The sequence below is a fragment of the Meles meles genome, chromosome 4 (genome assembly GCF_922984935.1).
Source record: "Meles meles chromosome 4, mMelMel3.1 paternal haplotype, whole genome shotgun sequence".
Classification (NCBI taxonomy): Eukaryota; Metazoa; Chordata; class Mammalia; order Carnivora; family Mustelidae; genus Meles; species Meles meles.
The window spans coordinates 158,935,448-158,960,717 of NC_060069.1; the positions used below are offsets into that span (position 1 = coordinate 158,935,448).

General features: G+C 44.2%; 1 protein-coding gene across 1 annotated transcript in view; it reads left to right on the plus strand.

Moving 5' to 3' along the window:
- SH3BGR (SH3 domain binding glutamate rich protein) overlaps window positions 1-19,893 on the plus strand; it is a 53,084-nt gene extending 33,191 nt beyond the window's left edge. The window contains exons 5-7 of the mRNA XM_046001612.1: window positions 792-884; window positions 16,862-17,009; window positions 19,404-19,893. Of these exons, the coding sequence (XP_045857568.1) occupies window positions 792-884; window positions 16,862-16,975 (207 nt within the window). The 3' untranslated portion in view covers window positions 16,976-17,009; window positions 19,404-19,893. The remainder of the gene's footprint in view (window positions 1-791; window positions 885-16,861; window positions 17,010-19,403) is intronic.
- Window positions 19,894-25,270: the final 5,377 nt, after the last annotated feature.

Sequence of the window (25,270 nt, forward strand, 5' to 3'; positions counted from 1 at the left end):
TCTATCTATTTATCTATCTATCATCCATCATCCATCTATCCATCCATCTACCCACCCATCATCCATCCATCTATCCATATATTTATTCACTATCATCCATCATCCACCTATCCATCATCCATCCATCCATCCTTCCATCATTCATTCATCATCCTTCCATCCATCCTTCCTTCCTTCCATCCTTCCATCCATCCTCCCATCCTTCCTTCCATCCGTCCATCCATCTGTCCATCCATCATCCATCCATCCATCCATCCTTCCATCCATCCATCCATCATCCAACCTTCCTTCCATCCATCCATCCTTTCTTCCATCCGTCCATCATCCATCATCCATCCATCTATCCATCATCCATCCATCCATCCATCCATCATCCATCCATCTATTCATATATTATCTCTCTCTCTATTCTCTATCATCTTTTCTTACTCTCTAAAATGATAAAGTCTGCCACCACTCAAGCAACAGAAAACAAACTCTGCCTGAATATCAAATCCTTTGGAGTTCTCTTTATAAGCCTTAAATGGGTGAATTATAGCTCCTCATTAGTGTGTTTATTTCTCTACCATGCACATGACTCAGATATACTGACCTACAATAGGAGGTCCCATGAGCAATACAGGGGGTGGTGATTCTGTACTAGTAGCGAAGTGACCAAACATATAGGAAGTCTGTGTTCCCTTTGTTTATATACTGTGAATCCAAGTAAGAAAACTGTAGCATGTGTGGTTTGGTCTTTCGTCGAAATCTTATCTAAGGTTAGTGATACCATGGGTTTACTTTATGTCTAGGGAACAGAGAAGACTGAAGAGAGTGGAGAAAATGAGGCACAAAAAGAGGACAATGGGGATGTGGGCAACCTTGCCGAGTCTGAAGAGAAGAATGTGAGTGTTGGTTTTTTGCCCCATGGTTTCTCTGGATTCAGGTCAACAAGCATTGCAGCACCTTCCATGTGCCAGGAATCTTCCTGGGCACACTGAAGTGATCTTCCTGAGCACACTGAAGTGAGCAGGGAAGCCAGGAGCTGAGCGTTCAGCCAGGGAGGAAGCAAGAAGAAGTGTTCACTCCTGTGGTTAAGGCAGGTTGAGGACTAAAAGGAAGCCAGAGAAGGAACCTGAACCCAGGTCTGAAGGGGAAGGCTAGACAAGGCTTTAATAATCTATAGTTGTGTTGTTATGGGTAGGTTAGGTTCAAGTTCTTCATAAAACAAGGGACCTTATCCCTTGGTCATGAGTAATGATGGATTCCCAGTGAACGCCTGCCAAGAGCATTGCCTACTGGGGACACAGAGGTAAGGGGGTAGGACATTTTGTGGGAAGCCAGTAGGAGCTGGGGATAGAGAAGGGGCCCTGGGGAGGGAAACCCATAGTCAGTTCAGATCCAATCATGGGAATATCAGCAGCTCCAAGGCCTGTGATCTAATTCTAAAGGCGTCCCAATTCCGGGGCCCTAGAATAAAGGGCAGGGGGTGTGGGTGTGGGAGTGCAGGGCAGACTGTAGTTCTAGAATGGCCAGGCTGAGAGAATGGGGGATCAGATGGGCCACTTAGTCATGGAATTCTGAAAATGTGGCTGGGAAGCCAGGTAAGCGGAAATGGTGGTGCTCAGGGAGCTGAGTGTGTTGGGTTGTGGACATCGGGCTGAGCCCCCCTCGGAGTTTCAGTGGTCGAAAAGCATTGGGCCAGTTTTAACAGAGACTTGTTTACTGAACTATGATGGTTTGCGTTTTTACCTATTTATGATTTTTTTTTTTACTGATTTATTGATTCCAGAAAAGGTGTAGATATCTCATTCCCAGCAGACAGAATGTGGTTAGAAAGGGCCCTAGGGAACCATGTTATGGGCTTGTTGGGGTGGGCATGGGTATCAATTCATTTGTATCTTAAAGAATTTAAATCTGGAGGGGCCAGGGCAGTAAGTTCCTCATATTTAAAGATGGCTAGGGGCGTCTTGGTCGTAAGCAGTCGTTAAGCATCTGCCTTCAGCTCGAGTAGTGATTCCAGGGTCCTGAGATCAAGCCCCTCATTGGCCCTCTTGCTCAGCGGGAGGCCTGCTTCTCCCCCCCCCCCCATCCCACTCCCCTTGCTTGTGTTCCCTTTCTGACTGGGTCTGTCAAATAAATAAATAAAATTTAAAAAATAAAGATGGCTATTTCAAAGTGTTGATAATTCAAGACTCTTTGAAGTCTTTTGTTTGGAAAAACACAGGATCTTTAATCCCAACCTAGAAGTTAGATGGAGTTTCGTGGCAGCCTGTATCGTTCAGAAATAATAAATTTTAAATTAAATATAGTGGCAATCTCGTTACATTGTCATTTGAAAATCCGTGTTTTTATAGTGCAGACTACAGGAATTGCTTAGCGCCCTCTTATGGTATTATTGATTAATACTTTCTGAAATCCAGTTTGCTTCCTGTAAGATGGAGAAACTAAGAAACATTACACCCTAATCCCTTTCTCCTGGGGATCCAGAGGAAGGTAACATTTTTATAGCTACAGCAAAGATGGGTCTACTTCCTCTTCTCAGCTGGTGTTCAGGGAGGTGCTAAGCCATCAGATCTGGGGTTCTGTTTGTTAGGTTTTTGTTTTTGTTTTGTTTTTTTTTTTTTTGAATTGAGAACTCCTTACAAAGTAAATTATAATCCTGGTAGGAATATAAAAAAAATAATTTTTGTTATTTTTGCCTGGGCTCTGATGGAGAAATGACTAAGTAAAAGACATTTTAATTTTAGATGAATGTATTACTCACATTAATGATCAAACTCATCTTCAACTCTTTAATAATATTCTACATAAAGATAGATTCTGACTTTCTTCCATTTGACAATGATCCATGCCTTTGCCTCACTTTAATTCAGTTGTGTAAGAAAGAAACCCCATGATTTGTCAGTGGGCATCACAAATGCATAGTAACATGATTAACTTTGGGACTGAGTATAGAGGAAAATGGACTGAAATTTGAAAAGGAGACGAAACTATCTTATATTTTGAATGGTTGCATTTTGTACTTAAAAAACCTCTCATCAGTTTAAATGTTTTTGGGGTTCTTTCATTCATTCATTCATTCAGATTTATTTATTTATTTGAGAGAGAAAGAGAGGAGTGCATGGGGGAGGGGCAGAGGGCAAGAGAATCTCAGACTCCCTGCTGGGCCTGGAGCCTGACGTAAGTCTCGTCTCCTGACCCTGAGATCTTGGTCTGAGCTGGAATCAAGAGTCAGACGCTCAGCCGACAGAGCCACCCAGGCACCCCTTGGGTTTGTTTTTCAGGGTTAAGATGGGACGGCCACCCAGGCTTTTTGTCGTCACACCTTTTGACCCACGGTGCACTCGGACTTAGATAGGTTAATTTGTAACTAACGGAGAAGCTAACTAGATTGCTGGGTCTTACCTCTTTAAACATTGATTTTCAAAGCACTAGACACGTCCTGGTAGATTCTTCTAGATCTTACAGCCCAGATCAATCCAGAAAGCCAGAGCTTTTTTAGATAAAGCTCTGGTCTGTTGAAAACCACCGGGAGGAGATTCCATGGACTCTTAATGTTTTGCTCCTCCTGGCCGGTTGTATTTGAACAGCAGGGCTCCCTCTGCTCCCTCCGTGGGGAATAGAAGGGTTCCAGGACCCGTGAGCCTCCTTTGGGTCCTAAATCATGTGGCAAGAATGTCAGCTTCTTCTGTTTGTCTGCCAGCATGCTATCTGCTTCAGCCCTCCACCTCATGCTGGCGGGACCTTCCATCAGGGTGAGGGGCTGGTGGACACTGGCCCCTTGGCTGGGTCAGGCCCTCTGCCTCTGACGGAGCGCATCTGCTGCCCCGGGGTTCAGCATTTCCCCTTCTGCCCCTGTGTCCCCACTCTGGCTGCTTCTGTCAAGACAACTCCAAACCCAAGCTCCAAGCCCCCCTTTATAGGGACTGTCGAGATTCATCGCCTCTCCTAGCAGGCCTACGGTCTTAAAAAGCAAGGCCTCTGCATTCTTCCCCAGGAGCCCAACCACCAACCTGTGGCTGTCTTCTTGGAGTGTGGGAGGGGTAGTAACTCCATTCCCTGTCCCCAGAGTTGTGTGCTAAGGAGAACAAAACATCATTCATATCCTGGCATTTGGCCACACTATTTATGACATAGAGTCCAAACATATTTTCACCTTTCCTTCTGAAATAATTATAGATGTACAGGGACATTGTTCAGCGTCCTATGTGGCCTGCCTGTGGCGGCGCCCAGGGCTGACATCCCCCATAGCCACGGGGCAGTGTGGACACCAGAACGTGATGCCGCTGCCTCTGTGGAACAGACTACAGAGCTGACTCAGTGTGCACCCTCATTGCAGGCCTTTCCTTTGTGTGTTAAGAATAGTTTTCAAGTGTACAATGGTAGCAACTGCCTGAGGCGTCTGGCGACGTTAAACCGAGGGATAACAGGCTAAGTAAGCATCTGAGGCGTGGGCTTGTTCCTCTAAGTGCTCACTCGGGACATACTTGATGCCTTTTTATCTTATTTCATTTTATCTACTTATTTAGTTTTTAAAGATTTTATTTATTTATTTATTTGAGAGAAAGACACAGAGACACAGCTGGGGAGGAGCAGAGGGAGAGGAAGGAGCAGACTCCCCACTGAGCAGGGAGCACGACATGGGACTCGATCCCATGACCCAAGCCAAAGGCAGACGCTTCACTGACTGAGCCACCCACATGCCCCTTTGATGCCATTTTAGTGGTGAGAAATATTTATCTAAGAATATCACTCTTGGTTTACAAAACAAATCAGAAATGGAGACAGAAGCCATCACCTCCTGTAGTGAAACGGACTTCCCCTGACCACCAACACAAGTGTCCCGGCTCTTAAACGCCAGAGGCCAAGATACGCCTTACCAGGCGCTGGGGGGTTGGGGGAATTTGGGAGGCAGGACGGTGAACAGAAGATCTCCTCTGTTGCTCCAGACCCCAGTAGAGAGGGGACTTGGTGGTTGTCTTCCCTGCTGACCCGGGAGGGATGGGGAGCTAGGGAGGAGAGGTGAGCTGTGCGTGGCCTCTGAGGAGGAAGGGAAGGAAGCAGAAGTTCACCTCATCTGCAGGGTGCACTCTGAGGAAGGGGCTGCGGTCTGGGGGCCTCGTGAGAACTTTATGGGAGCCTGGACATGTTGTAGCTGGTTCACCTTCGTGTTTGGTTTCCCCTGAGGTAACAATTATTTTAAGTTGTGCTTCTTGCCAACTCAGTGGTCCTCTCCAAAAATCTCTTAAGACCTTGGCTTGCCTGACTACATGATTATGGCTTGTAAAGCCCACTCGGCTTGCTCCAAAACCAGTCCTGAGGAGAGTTGATTTCTTTCTTTCTTTTTTTAAAGATTTGATTTATTTATTTGACACAGAAAGATCACAAGTAGGCAGAGAGGCAGGCAGAGAGAGGGAGAGGAGGAAGCAGGCTCCCCGTTGAGCAGAGAGCCCTATATGGGACTCGATCCCAGGACACCAAGATCATGACCTGAGCTGAAGGCAGAGACTTAAACCACTGAGCCACCCAGGCACCCCGGAGAGTTGATTTCTTGAGGGGCAGAGATAGGTTTAGGTCTTTGAGGAGCTACTGAGTCTCAGGCCAGATCCCTGCAGTGCCGGGAGATGGAGAGAACTCTGCCTTTGTCCCTGAGATTTCCAGCCACTCGGAGACCACTCGCCCTCCTCAGGTCACTTTGGGCTGGCCCTCAGTTTCCTTCCACACCAGCCACCTGTCCTAACCGGCCACTGCCTGACACTCACCACAGCTGACACCTGTCCCTCATCCTGGCTGCATGCCACCTGTGTGGCCTGGCTCGCTGGCCAAGTTCCCAACCAGGATAGCTGCCGGGGAAGGTTCTAAGACTCTCCACTGCAGAGGCTTCCCCTATCTTTATTATAGGAGCAACAAGGTAAAATGATTTTAAGTTGTGGCTTTATCAGTTGAATGATGCATAGCCTATCCTAAGATTTGCAAGAGCTTAGCTCAACTGACCACGTGATCATAATGATCTTACAAAACAAAAGATTTTTGCTGGTATAATTATTTGCCAATCATAAAGGTCTGTCTCAAGCATTGAATATGGATGACTTTTAAGGTTCTGCCAATTCTGATGTTTTATAATTCTGTGATCTAAGGATGGGAGTTTAAGTTCTATTTCCATAATATATCCCCCTCCTCCTATGAGGGATTAGAGGCAGAAATAGCGAATATAAGTGCATCCATTCAATATACTATTGACGGGCACCTGGGGGGCTCAGTGGGTTAAAGCCTCTGCCTTCGGCTCAGGTCATGATCTCAGGGTCCTGGGATCGAGCCCCGTATCGGCTCTCTGCTCGGCGGGGAGCCTGCTTCCCCCTCTCTCTCTGCCTGCCTCTCTGCCTACTTGTGATCTCTCTCTCTCCATCAAATAAATAAAATCTTTAAAAAAAAATATGCTGTTGACAGCTTGTGCTGCTGCCTGCCAGGCAGGATTCTGGGGACCAGGGACAGAGTGATGAAAACAACAGCGTCTCTGCTCCCCCAGAGCTTATGTTCTAGGAGAGCTGGTGATGGTCACATCCTGGGTTCTTCAAAGTATTCTTGATTTTTTGGGTGGCTAAGTCGTTCTATAAATACTCTGGGCAATTACTTTCCCCATTTTATGTTTCTTTTAAGAAATTAAGATCAATTCAGATCTTGGTAGGGAGTCTTTGGTCCCTTGGTAATTGCTGCTGGCTAACTGTCAAAGCTCTGGCTTGCACTGATTCCTGTGGGACCCCCTCCCGTCCTCCAGCCTTGCTCTAAGTATGACCCCATTTTTAGCAGTGTGTGTCTTGTTAGTGCGTTTGGTTCAGCTGAATGCACTTCATATAGATAATTGAATTTAGAAAAATGTGAAATTCTACATAGCTGATAATTTTCTGTTGCACATTTTAATTTGATATCATGTGGATAAAAGAGAAATTAATGTTTTTAGAGGTCCAAACAGTTGTCAGCAGAGTATTTGTTCATTTATCTGGTCACTTAGCACATTTAGTGAGCTTATACCTTGGTTCCAGACAGGGGCTGGATCCTGGAGACCCAAAAATGAATGAAGACACAGGACATGCCCGAAGGAGTACACAGACCAGTCAGGGAGACAGATAAATGATGGTCATGGGAACAGATGAAGGGATCCCGTAACTCAGCCTTGTGGGTCAGGAGCGTCTTCCTTGAAGGTGTCATTTTAAGCAGTGTCCTAGAAGGTGGCCAATGTGAGAAAGTAGCATGTGGTCCATATGGCCGAAATAAGGAGTGGTGAGGGGTATGGCAGGGTGGGGGGTAAGCAGGGGCCCAACTGTGATGCTCTTCCAGCCATCCTTAGGATAACAGATGGAAGTTTCTTGTAACGATGGAAGTTTCTCAACACGAGGGAAGCATGGTAAGGTGTGTGGTGTCCTGGGACAACATCCCTCGCCATGGTGTAGAGATCGGGTCAGGGATAAGGAATACTAGGGTGCTGTGCCCCATGAGAGAAGCTGGGGGTCATGGAAGGGAGGGCCCAAGAATGGGCTGAACTCAACACATTGCTGAGAAACCAACAAGAGTGGGCCTCTCTTTTCTTGGACATTATCTTAGCACTGAAACTTGGTGCCTTGCCAGCGGTGTAGGGATTAGTTTGGAGATTCCGTGTGCTGGGCAGACCTGTGGGGCTGACTCGACCTGGCCAGCTGGAGCAGCCTTCCTGGTTCTGTATTTTCTCTGCCAACCTCAGAAATCTGAGAGTGTGCTTCCAGAGCTGGCCAAGAACGGGGGCTGCAATGGGGATGTGGTGGGTCCTTATCACCCGTCTTCCATGATTTTGCCTTTTCTGTTCCTGATGTTGAGAAATAGCATGGTAGGTAGATAGGAAGGGCACTGAATCAGGGACCAGGAGCCTCAAAGTCAATCCTGATTGTGTTGCTTACTTGTCCTCTGACCTTTAGCAAATTATTTAACTCTCTCTCTGGCCTTGGTGACCTTGTCTGTCCAAAGGAGGAATGGAGTGAGAGGCTATGGGAAGGTGAGATTGCTTTCAACTCCCCCAGGGCAAGATTCCATAAGCTCACTGCCCGAGTTGTAAGGCATGAGGAATTCTTAGGGACTGCTCCCTCCACTTATAATTAAAGCAATTCTAATATACTGGCCCCACAGACACTTAGCAAGGGCTGTTTTGGGAAGGGCTAGAAAAATTCTTGTTTCCTTACATTTGTAGGAGATATAGCCTGGTCCTACTACTTTGATCCAGGCAAACCGAAATTCCAGTGGGCTGGTACAGTGCAGGCCTCTCTGAAGTTGGGATGACTTCACCCTCTCCTACCTCGCCCATTCCTTTCTTTAACCAGAAATCAGTGTTTAAATACTCAATGTTTCAGAAATGTGATTATTTTGTTTTGATGGAGGATTAACTTTTTGACTACTTTTATTTACTGGTTCAGAACTGAACTAAAGGCATACTTACAGGGACATAAATTCAGAAAAGACATAATTTTATTTTAATTTTTAATTGCTTGCATGTATGGTCTGATTTCTCCTAGATAGCTACAGATCTCCCATGTTCTCTGGATATAGACAGAATTAAACACATAATGAGGCAGTATTACTAATGAATTATGTTTTCTCAGGAGTAAGAGTGGGGAAAAAATGTCTGTAATCTGCATTCTAAGGGCTTCAAGCATAACACATAAAATAAGTAGGCATCACTTAGTTATCATGTCTTTGCTATTTATATATTTCATCAATGCATTAATGTCTTTCATTTTGATGAAAATGTATCATAGTTTAATTTTAAATACATTTGTAAAGATTTTATTTATTTTAGAGAGAGAGAGAGGGAAAGAGAGTATGAGTGGGGGAAGGGCAGAGGGAGACAGAGAATCTGAAGCAGACTCAGTGATTAGCATGCAGAGTGTGACCCAGGACTTGATCCCACGACCTGGAGATCATGACCTGAGCCAAAATTAAGATCGGGTGCTCAAACAACTGAGCCAACCAGGTGCCCCGTTTGTTTAGTTTTTAGATTTAACTTAAAGCCTGACGTGGGGCTTAATTCCAGGACCCTGAGAGCATGACCTAAACTGAAGGCAGATGCTTAAATGACTGAGCCACCCAGGCACCCGTAAAGATTTTTTTAAGTTTTTTTGAGAGAGAGAGCGCGCGCATGTGCAAGTGAGCAGGGGAGAGGGGCAGAGAGAAGGGGAGAGAATTTCTTTTTTTTTTTTTTTTTTTGGGGATTTTGTTTATTTATTTGAGAGACAATGGGAGACGGAGGAGCAGACTCCCTGCTGATCGGGGAGTTCAGTGTGGGACCCAATCCCGGAACCCTGGGGTCATACTTGAGCCAAAATTGCAGATTGAACCACCAGGGGTCCCTAAATTTGCTTTCAACTGGCCAATCTAATTTGGTCTAGTTTTCATCTTGTTTCATCTGGTCTTCTTATTCTCTATGCTCACATTTTTGTTGATTCTGAGGACTATGTTAAAATTGCCTTAAAATAACCTGATTCAAATTAATCTTTACCCTGAAACTTTAGATCATATCGGATCCATTTCAGGCTTTGAAATGTTTTGCTACTCTTGATTCATCCTTTCCTTCCTTTCCATATATATATTTTTTCTCTCATTGCTGAATCTTTTCAAGCAAATCCCATATAATGTGGCATAGCACTCTTAAGTATATCACAGTGCAACTCTACTAAATAAGGACAGTTTTGCCTTACATAACCACAGTATCATTATCATATCCCACAAAATTATCAGCAGTGCTTCCGCATCATTCAACACTTAGTCCGTGTTCAGATCCACCTGAACATCTCAAGAAAGTGTGTTTACTTGAATCTGGACTCAGACAAGATCCACACATTCCATTTTTTTTAAATGTCTCTTAAATCTGTATCCATTTTTCCCTCTCCTGGCTTTTCTCCATGGGGCATGAATCTGTTTGTAACGCTCTGAATCTAGAATATAAATCTGTTTTAGATAACACCATAAGGTAATTTTTGCATAGATTATAAATCAAGGGAAAACACTTCCAAACTTTACCAAGAAGTGTTTACTAATATGAAAAAAAAAATCACATCATCAATGGCGGTGCTGGTGGCAGTGTTGGAGTCACCACCTATACCGCACACCTGTGTCTATCACCAGCAAAATGGGCACATGTGTGTAATCAAAAGACATATGTATCTGTCTGCATTTGTAACTTCGTGTCCACGATGATCTGCCTGTAGCTGTGAGCATCTGATTGCTTTGTTATGTCTCTTAATGTAGCCCTGACAAGAAATTCATATTGAAATGCCTAATGTTTTATTGTAAATTACTTTTTAAAATTCCTTTTTGGGGGGCGCCTGGGTGGCTCGGTGGGTTAAAGCCTCTGCCTTCGGCTCAGGTCATGATCCCAGGGTCCTGGAATCGAGCCCGGCATCGGGCTCTCAGCTCAGTGGGGAGCCTGCTTCCCTTCCTCTCTCTCTGCCTGCCTCTCTGCCTATGTGTGATCTCTGTCCGTCAAATAAATAAATAAAATCTTTAAAAAAAAAAAGTTAAAATTGAATGAATTCATGTATTTTTAAAAATTTCTACTTGTGGACCTACGGAAGAGTGGAGGGACAGTGACAACAGGTACAGTAGCATATTTAACAGCAGTGCTTAATAAAATCATCTTTAAGTCAGAGAATTGTGGCTGTAGCCACATTCTCCCTGTTCTTCATGACACGAAGAAGCTAACGTAGCCTACATCCCCGATAATCCTCCTTTAGCTTGCTGAGAAGGGAGCTATAGCAAGTCAGAGGCAAATTTATCGAAGAAAGGTGGATGGAGAAATAGGGTGTGGTGGTGCCCCTAGCTGGAGCCCCCTTGGTGGAGGTGTTGCCTGTGGAGTCTGCAGGGCTGGACCAGGTCATGCTTCTGTTCTTCCCCTCCCCCTTACTGCACAGTGTGAACAGTTAATGCAGTTTGCATGGTGCTTAGCCGTGTTGTTCAGAATGCCTCCTGTGCACCTCGTTGTTAGGGGAAGGATGCCTTCCGATGGTCATGGGGATGGCCAACACACAGCCCTTGAGATGGGGCAGATGAGATTCACCGCAGTTCATGACATATTCTCTATGCCCAAGGGATGAGGACATCAACACAGTGCAGGGACATAGGGGGTGCCCTCGGGACAGTGTGAACAGTTTGAGGGGTGGGAGGCAGGCTTTGTGGTATCAAGAGGGCTCAGTGTGCCCTGTGATTGGCTTGTTGGAATAATTCCAGGGGAAAGGCAGGCACGGTGGTACCTGGGTCCTTGGTAAAGCAGGCTGCTTAGGTAGGAGACCTAATCTTTGGCCAGTCCTAAGGCCATTTCCGGCCTTCCAGATTTTACCGGATGTCAAGATAGCATGTAATATCAAGTCAAATATAGCTGTGTATCATGGAAGTTCACACACACAGCTCGTCATGAAGTGTCTGGAAGATACGCAACATTAGGAAACCATAACATGGCTCTAGTGGGAATCTATCCAGGGAGAGCGTGACTAATTTGGGAAGAATTTCTAACATGCCCTCCCCCAACCTGGAAGTTATATTAGAGCAGTGCTTCTCATCCACTTGTGAGCCATAGAGTCACCAGGAGCTTGCCTCCCGTGACTGGTGAATGAGGCCCTGTAGGGCTTGGACCGGCAGGCCTTCAGTTGTCTGATAGAACTGAGGTTGAGAGTCTGTCTTCCTTTAGGAGGCCAGGATTGAAGAGGGTAAGAGCTTGCATAGCAAGAGCCTCTGAGTCCCTGCTGGGGCACAGCCTTCCTCTTGGCCCTCTTCGTACGTCCACAAGAGAAAACACCCACTGACAAGAAGGAAAAGGATTATAAAAAGACTTAAAATTAAGGATGCAAAGGAAGCATATGCATTCAATAAGATAAAGAATTTAAAAAAGAAATGCCTTCTATGGGGGCGCCTGGGTGGCTCAGTGGATTAAGCCGCTGCCTTCGGCTCAGGTCATGATCTCAGGGTCCTGGGATCGAGCCCCGCATCGGGCTCTCTGCTCTGCAGGGAGCCTGCTTCCCTTCCTCTCTCTCTGCCTGACTCTCTGCCTACTTGTGATCTCTCTCTCTGTCAAATGAATAAATAAAAAAAAAATCTTTAAAAAAAAAAAAGAAATGCCTTCTATGAATAAAGGTAGATAAGACTTAAATAGAAGAGAATCGAGTGTCACGGAGACAGAAGATTAAGAATCCAACAAAACAAGTACTCAGAAATTAGGAGTACTGAGGATATAAGATTTAAAAGCACAATTAAAGCATTAAAAGAAAAACTAGAGGGGCTCCTGGGTGGCTCAGCCAGTAAAGCCTCTGACTCTTGATCTCAGCTCAGGTCTTGATCTCAGGGTTGTGGGTCCAAGCCCCACGCTGGGCATGCGGCCTACTTAAAACCAACAACAACAAAAGAAAAACCAAATAAAACGAAACAAAAACCCAACTAAAAAACAGTATTAAAGCTATGAAAGACACATTTAAGGAAGTAAGATTTATCCTCTGTAATGTAATGTAACCTATTATTGGATTGGCTGATGTTTGCTTGTAGATTGTATACTTAAATAATAACCAACATTCCCAGGTACAAGGGAAGACCTCACGTCCTGTGTTTGGAACTGAAGGTGGTTTGACCAGTTGAAGAAGTCACTTCAAGCGCTAAGTTGTAAACACATAGAAGCCTAGAATTTTCACCCCAATTTGAAATATACACACGTATACTTACTGCTAGTGTTTTTGATGCAGGAGAAAGACTATTTCTTTAACAAGAGTTCAATGATTAGAATCACCTATTGTCTTTCTAACACAAACAGAACTCCTTTTTCTGTGTAGAAAATTAGTTTTGGCTTCATTAAAATAGAGCAGAAATTTAAAGATGCCTACAAAGTAAACCAGGTGTGTAATCTGTCTGGGTTTTGTGAGACCTCCCTGGGTATCTCAGTTTTTTGGCACCTCATTTGATGATAAGTTTTTAAGGTGACTTACAAATACTGGGTCTTTCTAAAGCATTTTGTTAAGTTCACATAGAAAAAAAATCCTTTCATGCTCCTATTTCATTGGTTTCCATGATATTTATTGAAATGATGTAATTACAATATGACTCTAACTTCCATGCACAAGTGTGGGAAGAAACATAACCCCCCCGGAAGATGAATACCAAACGTACTCCTTGTGAGTGTTCACCGTGCTCTGGCTGTCAATCAGCGTGATTCAAGGGAGAGAACAGAGATGCAGTGGAGGTTCTCAAAGTGGGGTTCCCAGAGCAGCAGCAGCAGCCTCACCTGGGAACCTCTGCAAATGCACATTTTCAGGCCTGGCCCCAGATCTCTTGAATCAGAACATCTGAGGTGCAGCCCAGCAAACTGTGGGTTAGCAAGCTCTTCAGGTGTTTCTGATGCCCCATCAACTCTGAGAACTACTGGATGAGAATATAAGCTCTAGGTAACCTGAGGTTTTGTCAGGGGGGTAGCCAATTTCAAAACTCATCATAAAAAGTCCATCTAGTAGTGAAAAGAAGGGCCATCTATACCCCAATGTTTATAGCAGCAATGGCCACGGTCGCCAAACTGTGGAAAGAACCAAGACGCCCTTCAACGGATGAATGGATAAGGAAGATGTGGTCCATATACACTATGGAGTATTATGCCTCCATCAGAAAGGATGAATACCCAACTTTTGTATCAACATGGACGGGACTGGAAGAGATTATGCTGAGTGAAATAAGTCAAGCAGAGAGAGTCAATTATCATATGGTCTCACTTATTTGCGGAGCATAACAAATAACATGGAGGACATGGGGAGATGGAGAGGAGAAGGGAGTTGAGGGAAATTGGAATGGGAGGTGAACCATGAGAGACTATGGACTCTGAAAAACAATGTGAGGGTTTTGAAGGGGCGGGGGGTGGGAGGTTGGGGGAACAAGGTGGTGGGTATTAAGGAGGGTATGTATTGCATGGAGCACTGGGCATGGTGCAAAAACAATGAATTCTGTTATGCTGAAAATTAATAAAAAAAAGTCCATCTAATTTCAAAGACAATAATATTTGTTTTATATTAAGAACTTGTGTTTAGTAAAAAAACCCAAACAACACCCAAATCCTTAATTTTCTTTCAGTGATTGAGGTGAGTAGCAGGAAATGAGAAGGGGGAAAGAGACCCCAGACCCGAGGAGGTCTGTAACTCGGCTTAACCTTTTTACAGATGAACCCCCTTCTTTCCCATTCTTTTCCTGCTTGTTGAAATGTTCTAATTCTTAATTGAAAGCTTCCAAGAAGGATCTTTCTCTTGTTTGAGAAATTTTGATTTGCTTCCTAATCGGCACTGGGGGAGGGACTTCATTATAAGGCATTTACGAGAATTTCATTACTTTAGCCCTGCAAGGGCAGCATGTGATTTTTTCATTGCTGCGATGTGCTACATGTCCAAATGAGGCAGATTGAGATTCTTGTTGAGCCTGAGGCATGTGACCTGGGCGTCGAGGGAGTTTTAAATTTAAACCCTCGCAGGGATGGAATCATGTCTGTATGTAGAGGAATCAGCTGAGAGAATGTTGGTGGATTCTGAGGGCAGGTCCAAAGGAATGTTCTCAGATTTTCCCTCGTATCCAGTCCCCCATGTGAGCTGACGTTCAGTGACTTTCACTGTAACCCAGAGTTTTTGAATATTGTGAATGAATGTTTTTTGATTAATTGTTTGAAAATGCTAATCAAAGAGCTCAATCAAAATGAGAACTCAAGGATAGGGAGAATAATTTACCAAAAATCACCAAACGTATTATCTCGGTGTCTCATCAAGTCCTTTGTGGATGAAGGTCATCAACATTAAAAAGGGTCCTGAAGGTCAAAAGAAATTCCCCTAAAAAAATCTATTGTTACTTTTTATTTATTTATTTATTTATTTAATTTTATTTTAATTTTTAAAAAGATTTTATTTATTTTATTTGACACAGAGAGAGATAGATCACAAGTAGGCAGAGAAGCAAGCAGAGAGAGAGAAGCAGGCTCCCTGCCAAGCAGAGAGGCCGATGTGAAGCTCGATCCCAGGACCCTGAGATCATGACCTGGACCGAAGGCAGAGGCTTAACCCACTGAGCCACCCAGGTGCCCCAATATTGTTGCTTTTTAAAATTAGAAATAGTTCATGATCAGGGTGCCTGGGTGGCTCATTCAGTTAACTATCAGATTCTTGATTTCTGCTCAGGTCATGATCTCAGGGTCATGAGGTTGAGCCCTGAACAGGGCTTTGTTCTTGGGTCAGAGTCTGCTTGTTTCTCTCCCTCCCACTCCCCCTGCTTGTGGGCGTGCACCTGCTCTCCCTCTCTTGTTCTCTAAAATATATAGATAAATAAAATCCTTTAAAACAAAAAAGAAATAGTTCATGATCTTTTATTATTTATTTATTTTTAGATGAGCAGGGAGGAGCAGGAGAGGGAGAGAATCTTAACCAGGCTCCACAGCCAGCACGGTCATATTTGGGGCTTGATCTCATGACACTGAGATCATGAATTGAGTTGAAACCAAGAGTCACATGCTCAGTTGACTGAGCCACCCAGGCACCCCAGAAATAGTTCATGACTTCATAAAAAATTGAGAAAGTACAGATTAAAAAGGAAGACAAAAATAGTTTACAGCCCCATTACCCAGAGGTAGCCACTAGTTACACACACACACACACACACACACACATCAAATCTTGATGAATACCCTTTTGTAATCTACTTTCATTCATGAATTGTGTGTATGGTTTTTGAGGGAGGGAAGGCGGTAAGTATAGATCTGCTTCATTAGCTTTAATGTCATTTTGTCAAATTAATCCCTATTCCTAGACCTAAAGGTTATTTCTAGCCTGTTCTATGCTATGATTTTAAAAATTATCTATAAATTACATCTTTCCATTAGTTTCTTTGTTGTTAGACAAGTTTCCATTTTTTTAAATTAATTTTTAAATTTTTTAAATAAACATATAATGTATGTTTATCCTCAGGGGTACAGGTCTGTGAATCACCAGGTTTACACATTTCACAGCTTCACCATCAAGCTTCCATTTTTAAAAATCCCATTTTTATATATAAAGATAGGAGGTACTATTAATTTGGAAGTAATTTCAGCTTATATGTCATAGGTTGCTGATGACTTTGGCTTGAAAAAAATCAGATTCCTATAACAAAATATAACCAACTTACACATTTAAAAGCTTCATCTTTTGTAATAGAATTCTATTCTCTGAGATTCCTTTTATGTTTTATTCTTCTAATAGCCTTCTAAATTTTTTAAAGTAATTTGATGACAATAGTCTGTTAATATGAGTAAAGACGACATGCTTAAGAGAAATCATGAATACCCTTTAGAATTAATGTAGTGCTCTGCAACACCATTCCAAATTGTGGGGCCTGTGTGTGTGTGTGTGTGTACTGTGTGTGATGTATGTTCTGTGTGTGATATGTTGTATGTGTGATATGTTGTGTGTATTATGTGTGGGATGCATGTGATGTGTGTTGTGTGTGTATTCTGTGTTGTGTGTGATGTGTGTTGTGTGTGATAGGTGTGTGTGTTGTGTAGTGTGTGTGATGCATGTTGTGTATATTATGTGTGTGTTGCATGTATGATGTGTGTTGTGTGTGATATGTATGTATTGTGTGTGTGATGTGTGTATGTATTGTGTATATTGTGTGTGAGATGTATATTGTGTGTGTTGTGTGTGTGAGGTGTGTTGTGTGTATTGTGTGTGATGTGTGTTGTGTGTATTGTGTGTGTGATGGGATATGTCTGTGTTGGGGGTGGAGTGTGGGAGGCCCTCATCTCTAGTGTGAGAGTTTACATTTCTTTCCTCAGTGTATCTGTGACCTTTCTCACAAATAATGAAATTTTTGTTTAAATAAGACGGAAGAAGTAACGGAAGAGGGAGCAGAAGGGGAAGCAGAGGAAGAGGAAGCCGAGGAAGCTGAGGAAGGGGAAGAAGAGGAGGCCGGAGAGGAAGGAGGAGAAGATTCTTAGGCCCTTTCACGCTTTACTTCTTCAGCTTTTCCAGGTAAGCACGTAGTCCTGGGGTGGAAGGGTGCTCTGTTGCCGGCGTTCTAGTACACGGACTCGTCCTGGCCCAGATGCTCACCAAGCCATAGGGGAATGACAGTCAGGGTTCATGGTGGTGGCCGTAAACATGTCAGCCTGGAACAATTGCAGCGCAGGGTGTTGTTGGAAGGGAAATACTGCTGCTGGAGAGGGAGGGGGAGGAACCTCCTTTATCAAATATCGACCAGAAGGCCCACGTGGAAACCTCGTGGAACTCGTGAGAATCACCTTAGGTGTCTTTGACAAGGACGCTTGGCTTTATAATTTTAAAACTTCTGACGAAGTAGGATAGACAGGTAATTCTCAACAGTCCGGTGGGCACTGTGTAAATATATTAATGAGATGACGAGACTATCTAATGATAGTGGGTGCTGAGGACCTAGAAGAAATGCTCAAATACCGTGGGCTGCATAGATAAGACTGTCTGAGTGAAAACAAGTCAAGATCAGTGACGCTACAGAAATATCTGGCTATTCCAGACACTTAGCAAATGCAAGTGTTGCATTCTTACTAATTTTATTGAACCTTGTGACCAGATTTGTGGCAGCAGTTTATTCTCTGCGCAGTGAGGTCTACAGTGTGCTCTGATGCTAGAAGGGTTTAAAATTTTAGTAAGAACAATTCTTCCAGTCTCCTTACTAGAAATTTTTTTGGTCTCCTTGTCTCCACGGAAACACGTGAGGCAGATCTGGGGGCCGCAGACATCGGGGGGCTGGGGAAGGAGAGAAGGAGGGAGGGGCTGAAGCATACAGCTGGTGTTCAGTAAAGGTCTGCAGTGCGTCTCGGAGCCTGTGGCGTGAAGGGTGGGTAAAGGCTCAGCGGGAGGAGGAAAAAGAAATCCCCGGTGCTTTGTCAATATTAGCTCAGGGAGAGGGCCACCCTGTGTACCAAAGACCAATTGGATTAGTGTGAATCATCCCCCCTTGCTGTTCTTATGCTTATACATAAAAAGTTAATATAAAAAAATTTCACCAACAGAAATCTATGACAATAAAATCAAGAAGAATTTAAAAAAATTTCATATATTTTTAGGAAATCTCGGAGCTGGTGAGAGTAGCCCATTGTTATCAGATCATGGGAATTTCAAACCAAATCTGGCCCAGCATTTGACGTTTCCCAGGTGGTTTCTTTCATGTTCTGGACACACAGACCTCCCCTTGAAGGCCTAATGGTTGTCATTTTGGAAATAATCCAATTTCTTTTATTTAAGAAAATTTAAACACTTTCTTCTGTTGTTACCATTGAGAAGCCTGTTGTTAATCTTACCTGCTCTCACTTCTAAGGAATGGGTTGCGAAAATATTTTTTGAAAGAAAGAAAATGAGCAAGTTTACTTTTAGAAATTCTATCTGAAGAATGCTCGGGAAGGGAAATATCCTGACTATTTATTCTTATACTGAAAAGGCCCCCCAAAGTGAAAACTTGTAAGTACAGTTTAAATCCATTTCTTTTCTCTGTGCTTACAAGGTTCTTTTAAAATTATGCAATTTTACTGTGGTAATTAAAAAAATATATCGAATGTGAAGTGCCACAGCTCAGACTATCCCTCTTGTAGCCAGATGGCTTTCTGTAGGCTGATTCAAAGAAGAAAAGGGAAAAAAAAAAGCAACGACAGCTACCGTGCGCAAACGCATTTGCGTGTTTCACGGATTCCCTCGTTTGGAATCGGTCCATAGCGGTGTGTTGTGAGGTCAGAGTGCCTGATGCTGAAGGAAGGTCTGGGACATCTCCCCCAAATCCTACCTCCGACTCCTGAGAGTCTCAGCGTCCTTCCGAACCCAACGTGGCGACGTGGTCATGCATTCAACTGGGCAATAGAACTCTTCACTCATGGAGTTTTTATTGGAAAAGATTTGACTTTAGGGAGAATGTGGAGAAGCCATGCAGAACAATGAGTGGAACAAAGAAGGAATTCTCATGTCCTGTGTCTGAAATTGATGCTTAATTGAGGCCCAGGAGAAATGATCTCTAGTATGAAACAGTTCTCCAAGGGCTGCTACTCAACACTGTCCTCCAGCTGAGGGGTGGACCATTTAAATTTCCCTCCCCAGGACTAAGCTCCTCGATTTGGCCTCTGCATTCTTCTGAAATTTCAGTGGGAAACTGTAATCAGAGACATGAGTCAATGTCTCCTTACGGTGTTTGATACGTGTTAGTACAGAGAAAGGATATCAACCTGGTTTTCCATGAAAAAGAATTTCCTTTCCTTTCCTTGTATTTGAAAGCAAATGATGAGTAATGGTTTATAGAGTTCAAGAAAATACTTCCCCCTGATGCATGAGAAATAGTGACAGTCATGGGAAACACTGACTTTCTCTCCTGAAGTCTTCTCTGGTATTTTCCCTTTCTTTCAGAAAACCTAAGCCATGAAGCAGTATTTCAACCGTCTGCCCACAAACCAAACTCAACAAAACGCTTTGGCGTGAAGCCTGCCCACCTCTCTCGATACACCCGGGTTTACTGAGGATTGTGCCATCTGACGTGGTTAGATGTACACGGATATGTCTACCTAATCTTAGCAACGTGAAATTCTATGTGAAGACAGCTCGTGCATACTTTCATGTGCCTGACATCCTTGGCCTTTGCTTTAAAATTTTTCTTTTTTTTTTTTTTGCTCTGCATGAATAGATCTTCTTACTAATGCCCTGGAGGAAAAAAAGAAACGACTTTGAGAAATGATTTCAAAATTTAGAACTTCTCTTTGTGGTGTAATAAAAGTATTTCTTTGTATGTTCCTTCTGCCACTTGTCTCAGAATTAGCTGAAAAGAGCTTTGAAAATAAAGAGCTTTCCAGAAAACAATCATACAAATAAAGATTAATGGCAGATCTCTTGTCCCAAGGAACATTAATTTCTTTATTTATTTATAGTCTCCACGTGGTTCTGCTTGAACTCAGTCTGTCTGTTGCCAAGTCTAGGTTCTTTTTTTTTTAAAAGATTTTATTTATTTATTTGACAAAGAGAGAGATCACAAGTAGGCAGAGAGAGAGGGGGAAACAGGCTCCCCGTTGAGCAGAGAGCCTGATGCGGGGCTTGATCCCAGGACCCTGAGACCATGACCTGAGCCGAAGGCAGAGGCTTAACCCACTGAGCCACCCAGGTGCCCCCAAGTCTAGGTTCTTAACACAACCTTTCTGTCTGCACCAGGATGGGCATTTTTGGTTGTCCTGGTTACTCGGTCCATGTTTTCAAATGACACTGGTTGTCTTGTTACGTCATATTTTGCATTGTCCACACAGCTGTGCACATTCTCTCTGAAACCTTATTTACATGTAAGTCTGCCATGCACACATGTGGGGATGATGGTAAGGACAGATAAGTTTGCACCCCATTGTCTTTGCACGTTTCTGCACTGAAGGAGGGGCTGCTTCTGTTCCTTCTCATTGATTTGCAGCCCCAGGCTGGGACCTGTAGAGCTCGATTCTGTCGTTGTGCCTCCTGATGCCGGAGTTCACCGGGAGCTGATCCAGCTCCGACGACGTGTGCACCAGGTAGGCTCGAAGCGTTTCTCTGCTCAAGCGCCCCATCCCAGTCTGTCATGGGGATTTTTCCTTCCTGATGAGATTTTGTTGACATCCCTCTCCTCTCTGCTGTCTGTGCTAGTCCTTGCCTTTCTCTTGCTGCAAGCTTTGCTTCCGTTCAGTCAGAAGAGCTTGTCCCCTCGATGCGGTCCTATTTAAGGGCGATCATGGCATTTCCCTAGGGGGTGGCCATAAACTTGACCTCCTCCTCCGTCTGCCTATTGATTTTGTGGCTGAGCCTGTTTGTGTCACCCGGGAACGTGTGCGTGCGTGGCAGAGGTTGTGTGCCTCAGAGGAACCTGCAACAGCTCGTTTCTTTTACCCTACTAACAAAAAGAGGCATTTTGAAGAGAATTAAGATATTTTGTGCCCAATTGTTGAAGAAGACTGCCTGAAAAACATTTCTTTCTTTGCTAAACATGACGTGAGACTAGAGTGGAATGAAAATGCATGTAATTAAAAATTAATTTCTGTTTTGTACTTTATTGCATTAAGTGTTGTTCTGTCTCAAGAGTGGGTGTACTTAGTAAGAACTCCACTGAAGCTCTTTGCTGTCGCTTGGGCTGAATTTTAGGCCTTTGGTGGTGGAGTCACATGGAGATAGATTTATTTAGCGGGATGCCAATTTTTCTCCTGGTTCTTGTCTTTTCAAATGAAAATAACTATTTGTGCTAATAATAAGCAAGAGAACAATGGTGACCACTTACTTACTTTTTTCTTATGTTGTCTTTCTGCAATCAGAAAATTAACATTGGACGAGTGTAGTATTTGCTCTCACTTCCTTCTCTTGAAAGTATTCCTGCAATGCGGATTCCACTCAGGTCTGAAATGCCAAGTAAACGGCACCAGCTTTCTTGCAGGCTCGACTCCGTGGCCTCCGTGGCTTCTGTGGCTGCTGAGTCCCCAGTACGGAGTTTGCAGTATCAAAATACAGTTGTAAATCTCCACATACTTCATCAGTATAGGAGATTTCTAGAAACCAAGCAGTTTTATGAATATGTAAAAAAAAAAAAAGAAACTCAAAAGAAAACCCCGCGTGAATAAGCTAAGTCATTCTGATAGAAGAAAAGAGCAGAGAAATGGAATAATTAATAATCTGAAACTAACAGAGGTACAGAGAGTTTATCAGTCTACAGAAGGCCCAGATTCCAAGTAACGGTTTCTCATTTGATTTTTTTTTTTAAGATTTTACTTATTTATTGGAGAGAGAGAGAGAGAGAGTGAGCACGAGGTGGGGGAAGGGTGAAGGGGGAGGGAGAAGCAGACTCCCCACTGAGCAGAGAGCCTAGGACGCTGGGATCATGATCTGAGCTGAAGGCAGATGCTTCACTGACTGAGCCCCCGTGCCTTTGCTTTTTTAAGTGGAAAAACAACTACACGAAAATCCAGGCGCACTTTTCCTAAGCCCTGAACAAGAACTGTTCTCTTCCACCCTCTGCTCTTTTCCCATCTGGGGTCTCCTTGCCTGTCTTTGGGTTGGAGTCTTCATTTACTCATCCCACACGGGCAAGAAAGGCAGTGTGTGGTTTTTTGAGTTCTTTGTTTTCTAGGCTAAAGGTGAGAGATGCATGAAGAGAATGAGACGTATTGCCTGCAGAGCTCCTTGAGAAACATTTTTAAATGTTTCCTTTACAAAACAGTTTCAGGATGACACCTACCTCTGCAAGCATGATTCTGCTTGGTGACCCTAGTGAGTGTAATAATGGAGAAGGACCATTAGGTGGTGATAGAACATAAGCTTCTGGACCCAGTGTGCTGCCTCCCAGAGCCCCCTTCTTCTCCTGCAAGGTGGGGTACTCTTGAAATCAGAAGGGTGGGCTGAGGGGATTCACCAACGGGACAGAGGAAGGACAGACAGAAACCCTGCATGTCAACGGGCCAATTAATTAGTGCAACCATTTATCACGCTTTTATCCAAGGTAGTGTATCTTGGGCAAAATGCTGTGCATTGTTTTTATTTTATTTTGACTTTTTAAAATTTTATTTTTTCAGTGTTCCAAGATTCATTGTTTGTGTTGTGCATTCTTAAACGCCGTTAAACCAGTAACTGATTGTTTGAATTTCACATCCTTGCCTTCCGTGGAAGGAGTCTGAACTCAGCCAACGACTTCCTATGGGTACTTTGGGGAAAGGTTCAGGATCTTCCTGCAGCCTCCAAGCAGCTTCTCCCAGGAGTATAGAGGGAATGCTGATGAGCCAAGCCACTGCTTGTCCCTCCCCATTCCAGCCCTGCAGTCCTAATCCCGTGTATTTCCAGCTCTTCGGAGATACCCTCATGTCCTCACGAAAGCATACCTTTCACGATTGTCTAAGAGCTTCAACTTTCCTTTTTTATGTTTGCTTTGGAGGGACTTTGTTGGAAGTAGGAAAAATGAGTTGTGAAATCTTGAAAACATATCAGCAGGTCGGGCTTTTGTCCAGAGCTGGAAGTCTGGGGACTGTTCGCAGTCACCATGATGCTCTCTGGGGGGAGGATACGTGTGGGAAAGGACTTGGCCAGGCAGGTGCATGTGGGGTCAAGGAGTAGCTTGGGTGGAACGGGTTCATGTCTAGGAGACAGTCTGTTGGCGCCGGAGCGTGCCCCCTTTCTCACCCGCTCACATGAGTCAAAATCACAGTTTAGGAATAAAATCAGGCCGCTGTGGTTATTGTGTTTCCTTGTGTGTTTATTCGCTAACATTTGTTGGGTGCCTGCAGTGAGTCAGGCTCTGTATTAAGGGCTTCACGTAATCCCTATGGTAACCTGATGATGGGGACGACATCCTCATTTGACAGATTAGGAAAGTGAGGCATCAGAGAGGTGTGAGGGCAGGTGTTCCGTACTTCTGTAAGGTCACACAGCCCAGAGATGGCCAGGCTGGGTGAGATCTACCTGGGTTCCACCCTGTGGTCCGGAGCAGCCTTCCTCACAAACCCTGTTCTCTCCGTCCTTGACTGTGGCCGCGCCCCCTGGACTGTTCCCCGTTGGGCAGGGCAGTGTGTGCCTTGTCCTCAGAGCACATCCTTCCCTGGACCCCGATGGTCCTCGTGTTCTGCCTTTAGACTCAGTGCCATGGAGGGAAGGGACTGGAACTTCTCAGCTGTGATCGGCACATGCTGATTTCTCAGTTGAACCAACAGGGGGCAACTCCATCGCCTTCATTCTAGGATTCTTGGGCTGTTTGCTGTGTCACCCACGGCCGCCCCCGTTACAGAGGGAAGGGGAGCGCTGTCAGCCCAGAGCGCTCCAGAAGTCAGTTGGTGGCTTCCAATCCAAAGCCTTAGTTTGCAGAGAGAAAAAAGGAAAATTGTCATCTGCTTTTTCCAGTCTGGTCGTCCTTGGGTACACTCCGCTCGCTGAGGCTGAAGGGTACACTCAGATCTCCTCCAGGGCTTAGCTGTCACCGGCCACTGAAGGATGCGCCCGTGTCGCAACGAGCTCCGCACGGTATTTTTAGCCGAAAGGATGGTTCCTTCTGGCTCCTCGTTGAGGAAGATTTAATGAGGCAAAATATGCTTTAGTCCCAGGGCATGAATTTTAGTTTTCTGGTTTTGTAGCAGATCAGAGTTCTCTGTGTTCCTTTTATAAAAAATATTGGTCTATCGCTGAAAGGAAACAGAAACTATCTAGGGAAGGAAGTAAAGCTCCTATGAAAAACATCATACTCGTTGGTTAATTTCTTTTCAGATTCTGCAAAAATAAAGCAGAGAAATACAGCCTGATTTTTGTTTGCTCGAAGGGGTAGAGATATTCTCCAGCTTTTAGCTAGATTCAGGGATTGAGATACTGTGAGGTCACATCCACTAATCGGTCAGCTTGATGGTGACTCAGAGTGGCTACGAGGGATTTCGGTGGTATAAAGAGGTTCTCTGTGAAGTATTTAGGCAGGGGACTGGGAGTTCTGGGTAGTTCCTCAGCACACCAGGCGATGGTTCTCCACCAGGCTAGAATCGCTGGGGACTCTGTACCGGGACGGTGTCTTTGATCCACGGAGAAGGCACCAGAGTACTTTTGGAAGCTCCTCAGAGGGTTAGATGTGCAGCTGGGTGTAGGAAATGCTGTCCAGGAGGAATCCAGACTCAGGGAAACAGCCAAGCCCTTGTTCCCTCACCTGCATGGGCCAACGAGACTGATCGCTTCCAACAGACTCTTACAAAGGAACCGGTGGGTTTCAAATACATGTTTTTAAGCCGTGGACCTCTCTGTTCAAGTGGATCTCCAGTGTAAACTCATCGCAGGAGAGCCTCTCTGAGTCGAGTTTCAGGGACCTTCGCCCCGAGGAGACCCGATGCAAAGAATAGTTTGAAAAACTCTTTACTTGGTTGTAGATTTTGCTCTTTATTTCCACTTCCTTGAGGCTTATTTTATGCAATCATATGCGCTGTGCTGTTTTTCCAACACCACCCAGTTCTCCAGTTTTCTGACACCAACTGGTGTCTTACAATTTGGTGCTGACACCAACTCCTGGGGTTAATTTCTGAGCTTTTTTTTTTTTTTAAAAGATTTTATTTATTTATTTGACAGACAGAAATCACAAGTAGGCAGAGAGGCAGGCAGAGAGAGGGGGAGGGAAGCAGGCTCCCTGCTGAGCAGAGGGCCCGATGCGGGGCTCGGTCCCAGGACCCTGGGATCATGACCAGAGCCAAAAGCAGAGGCTTTAACCCACTGAGCCACCCAGGTGCCCCAATTTCTGAGCTTTTTAATTGAGGTTTCCTACGTAA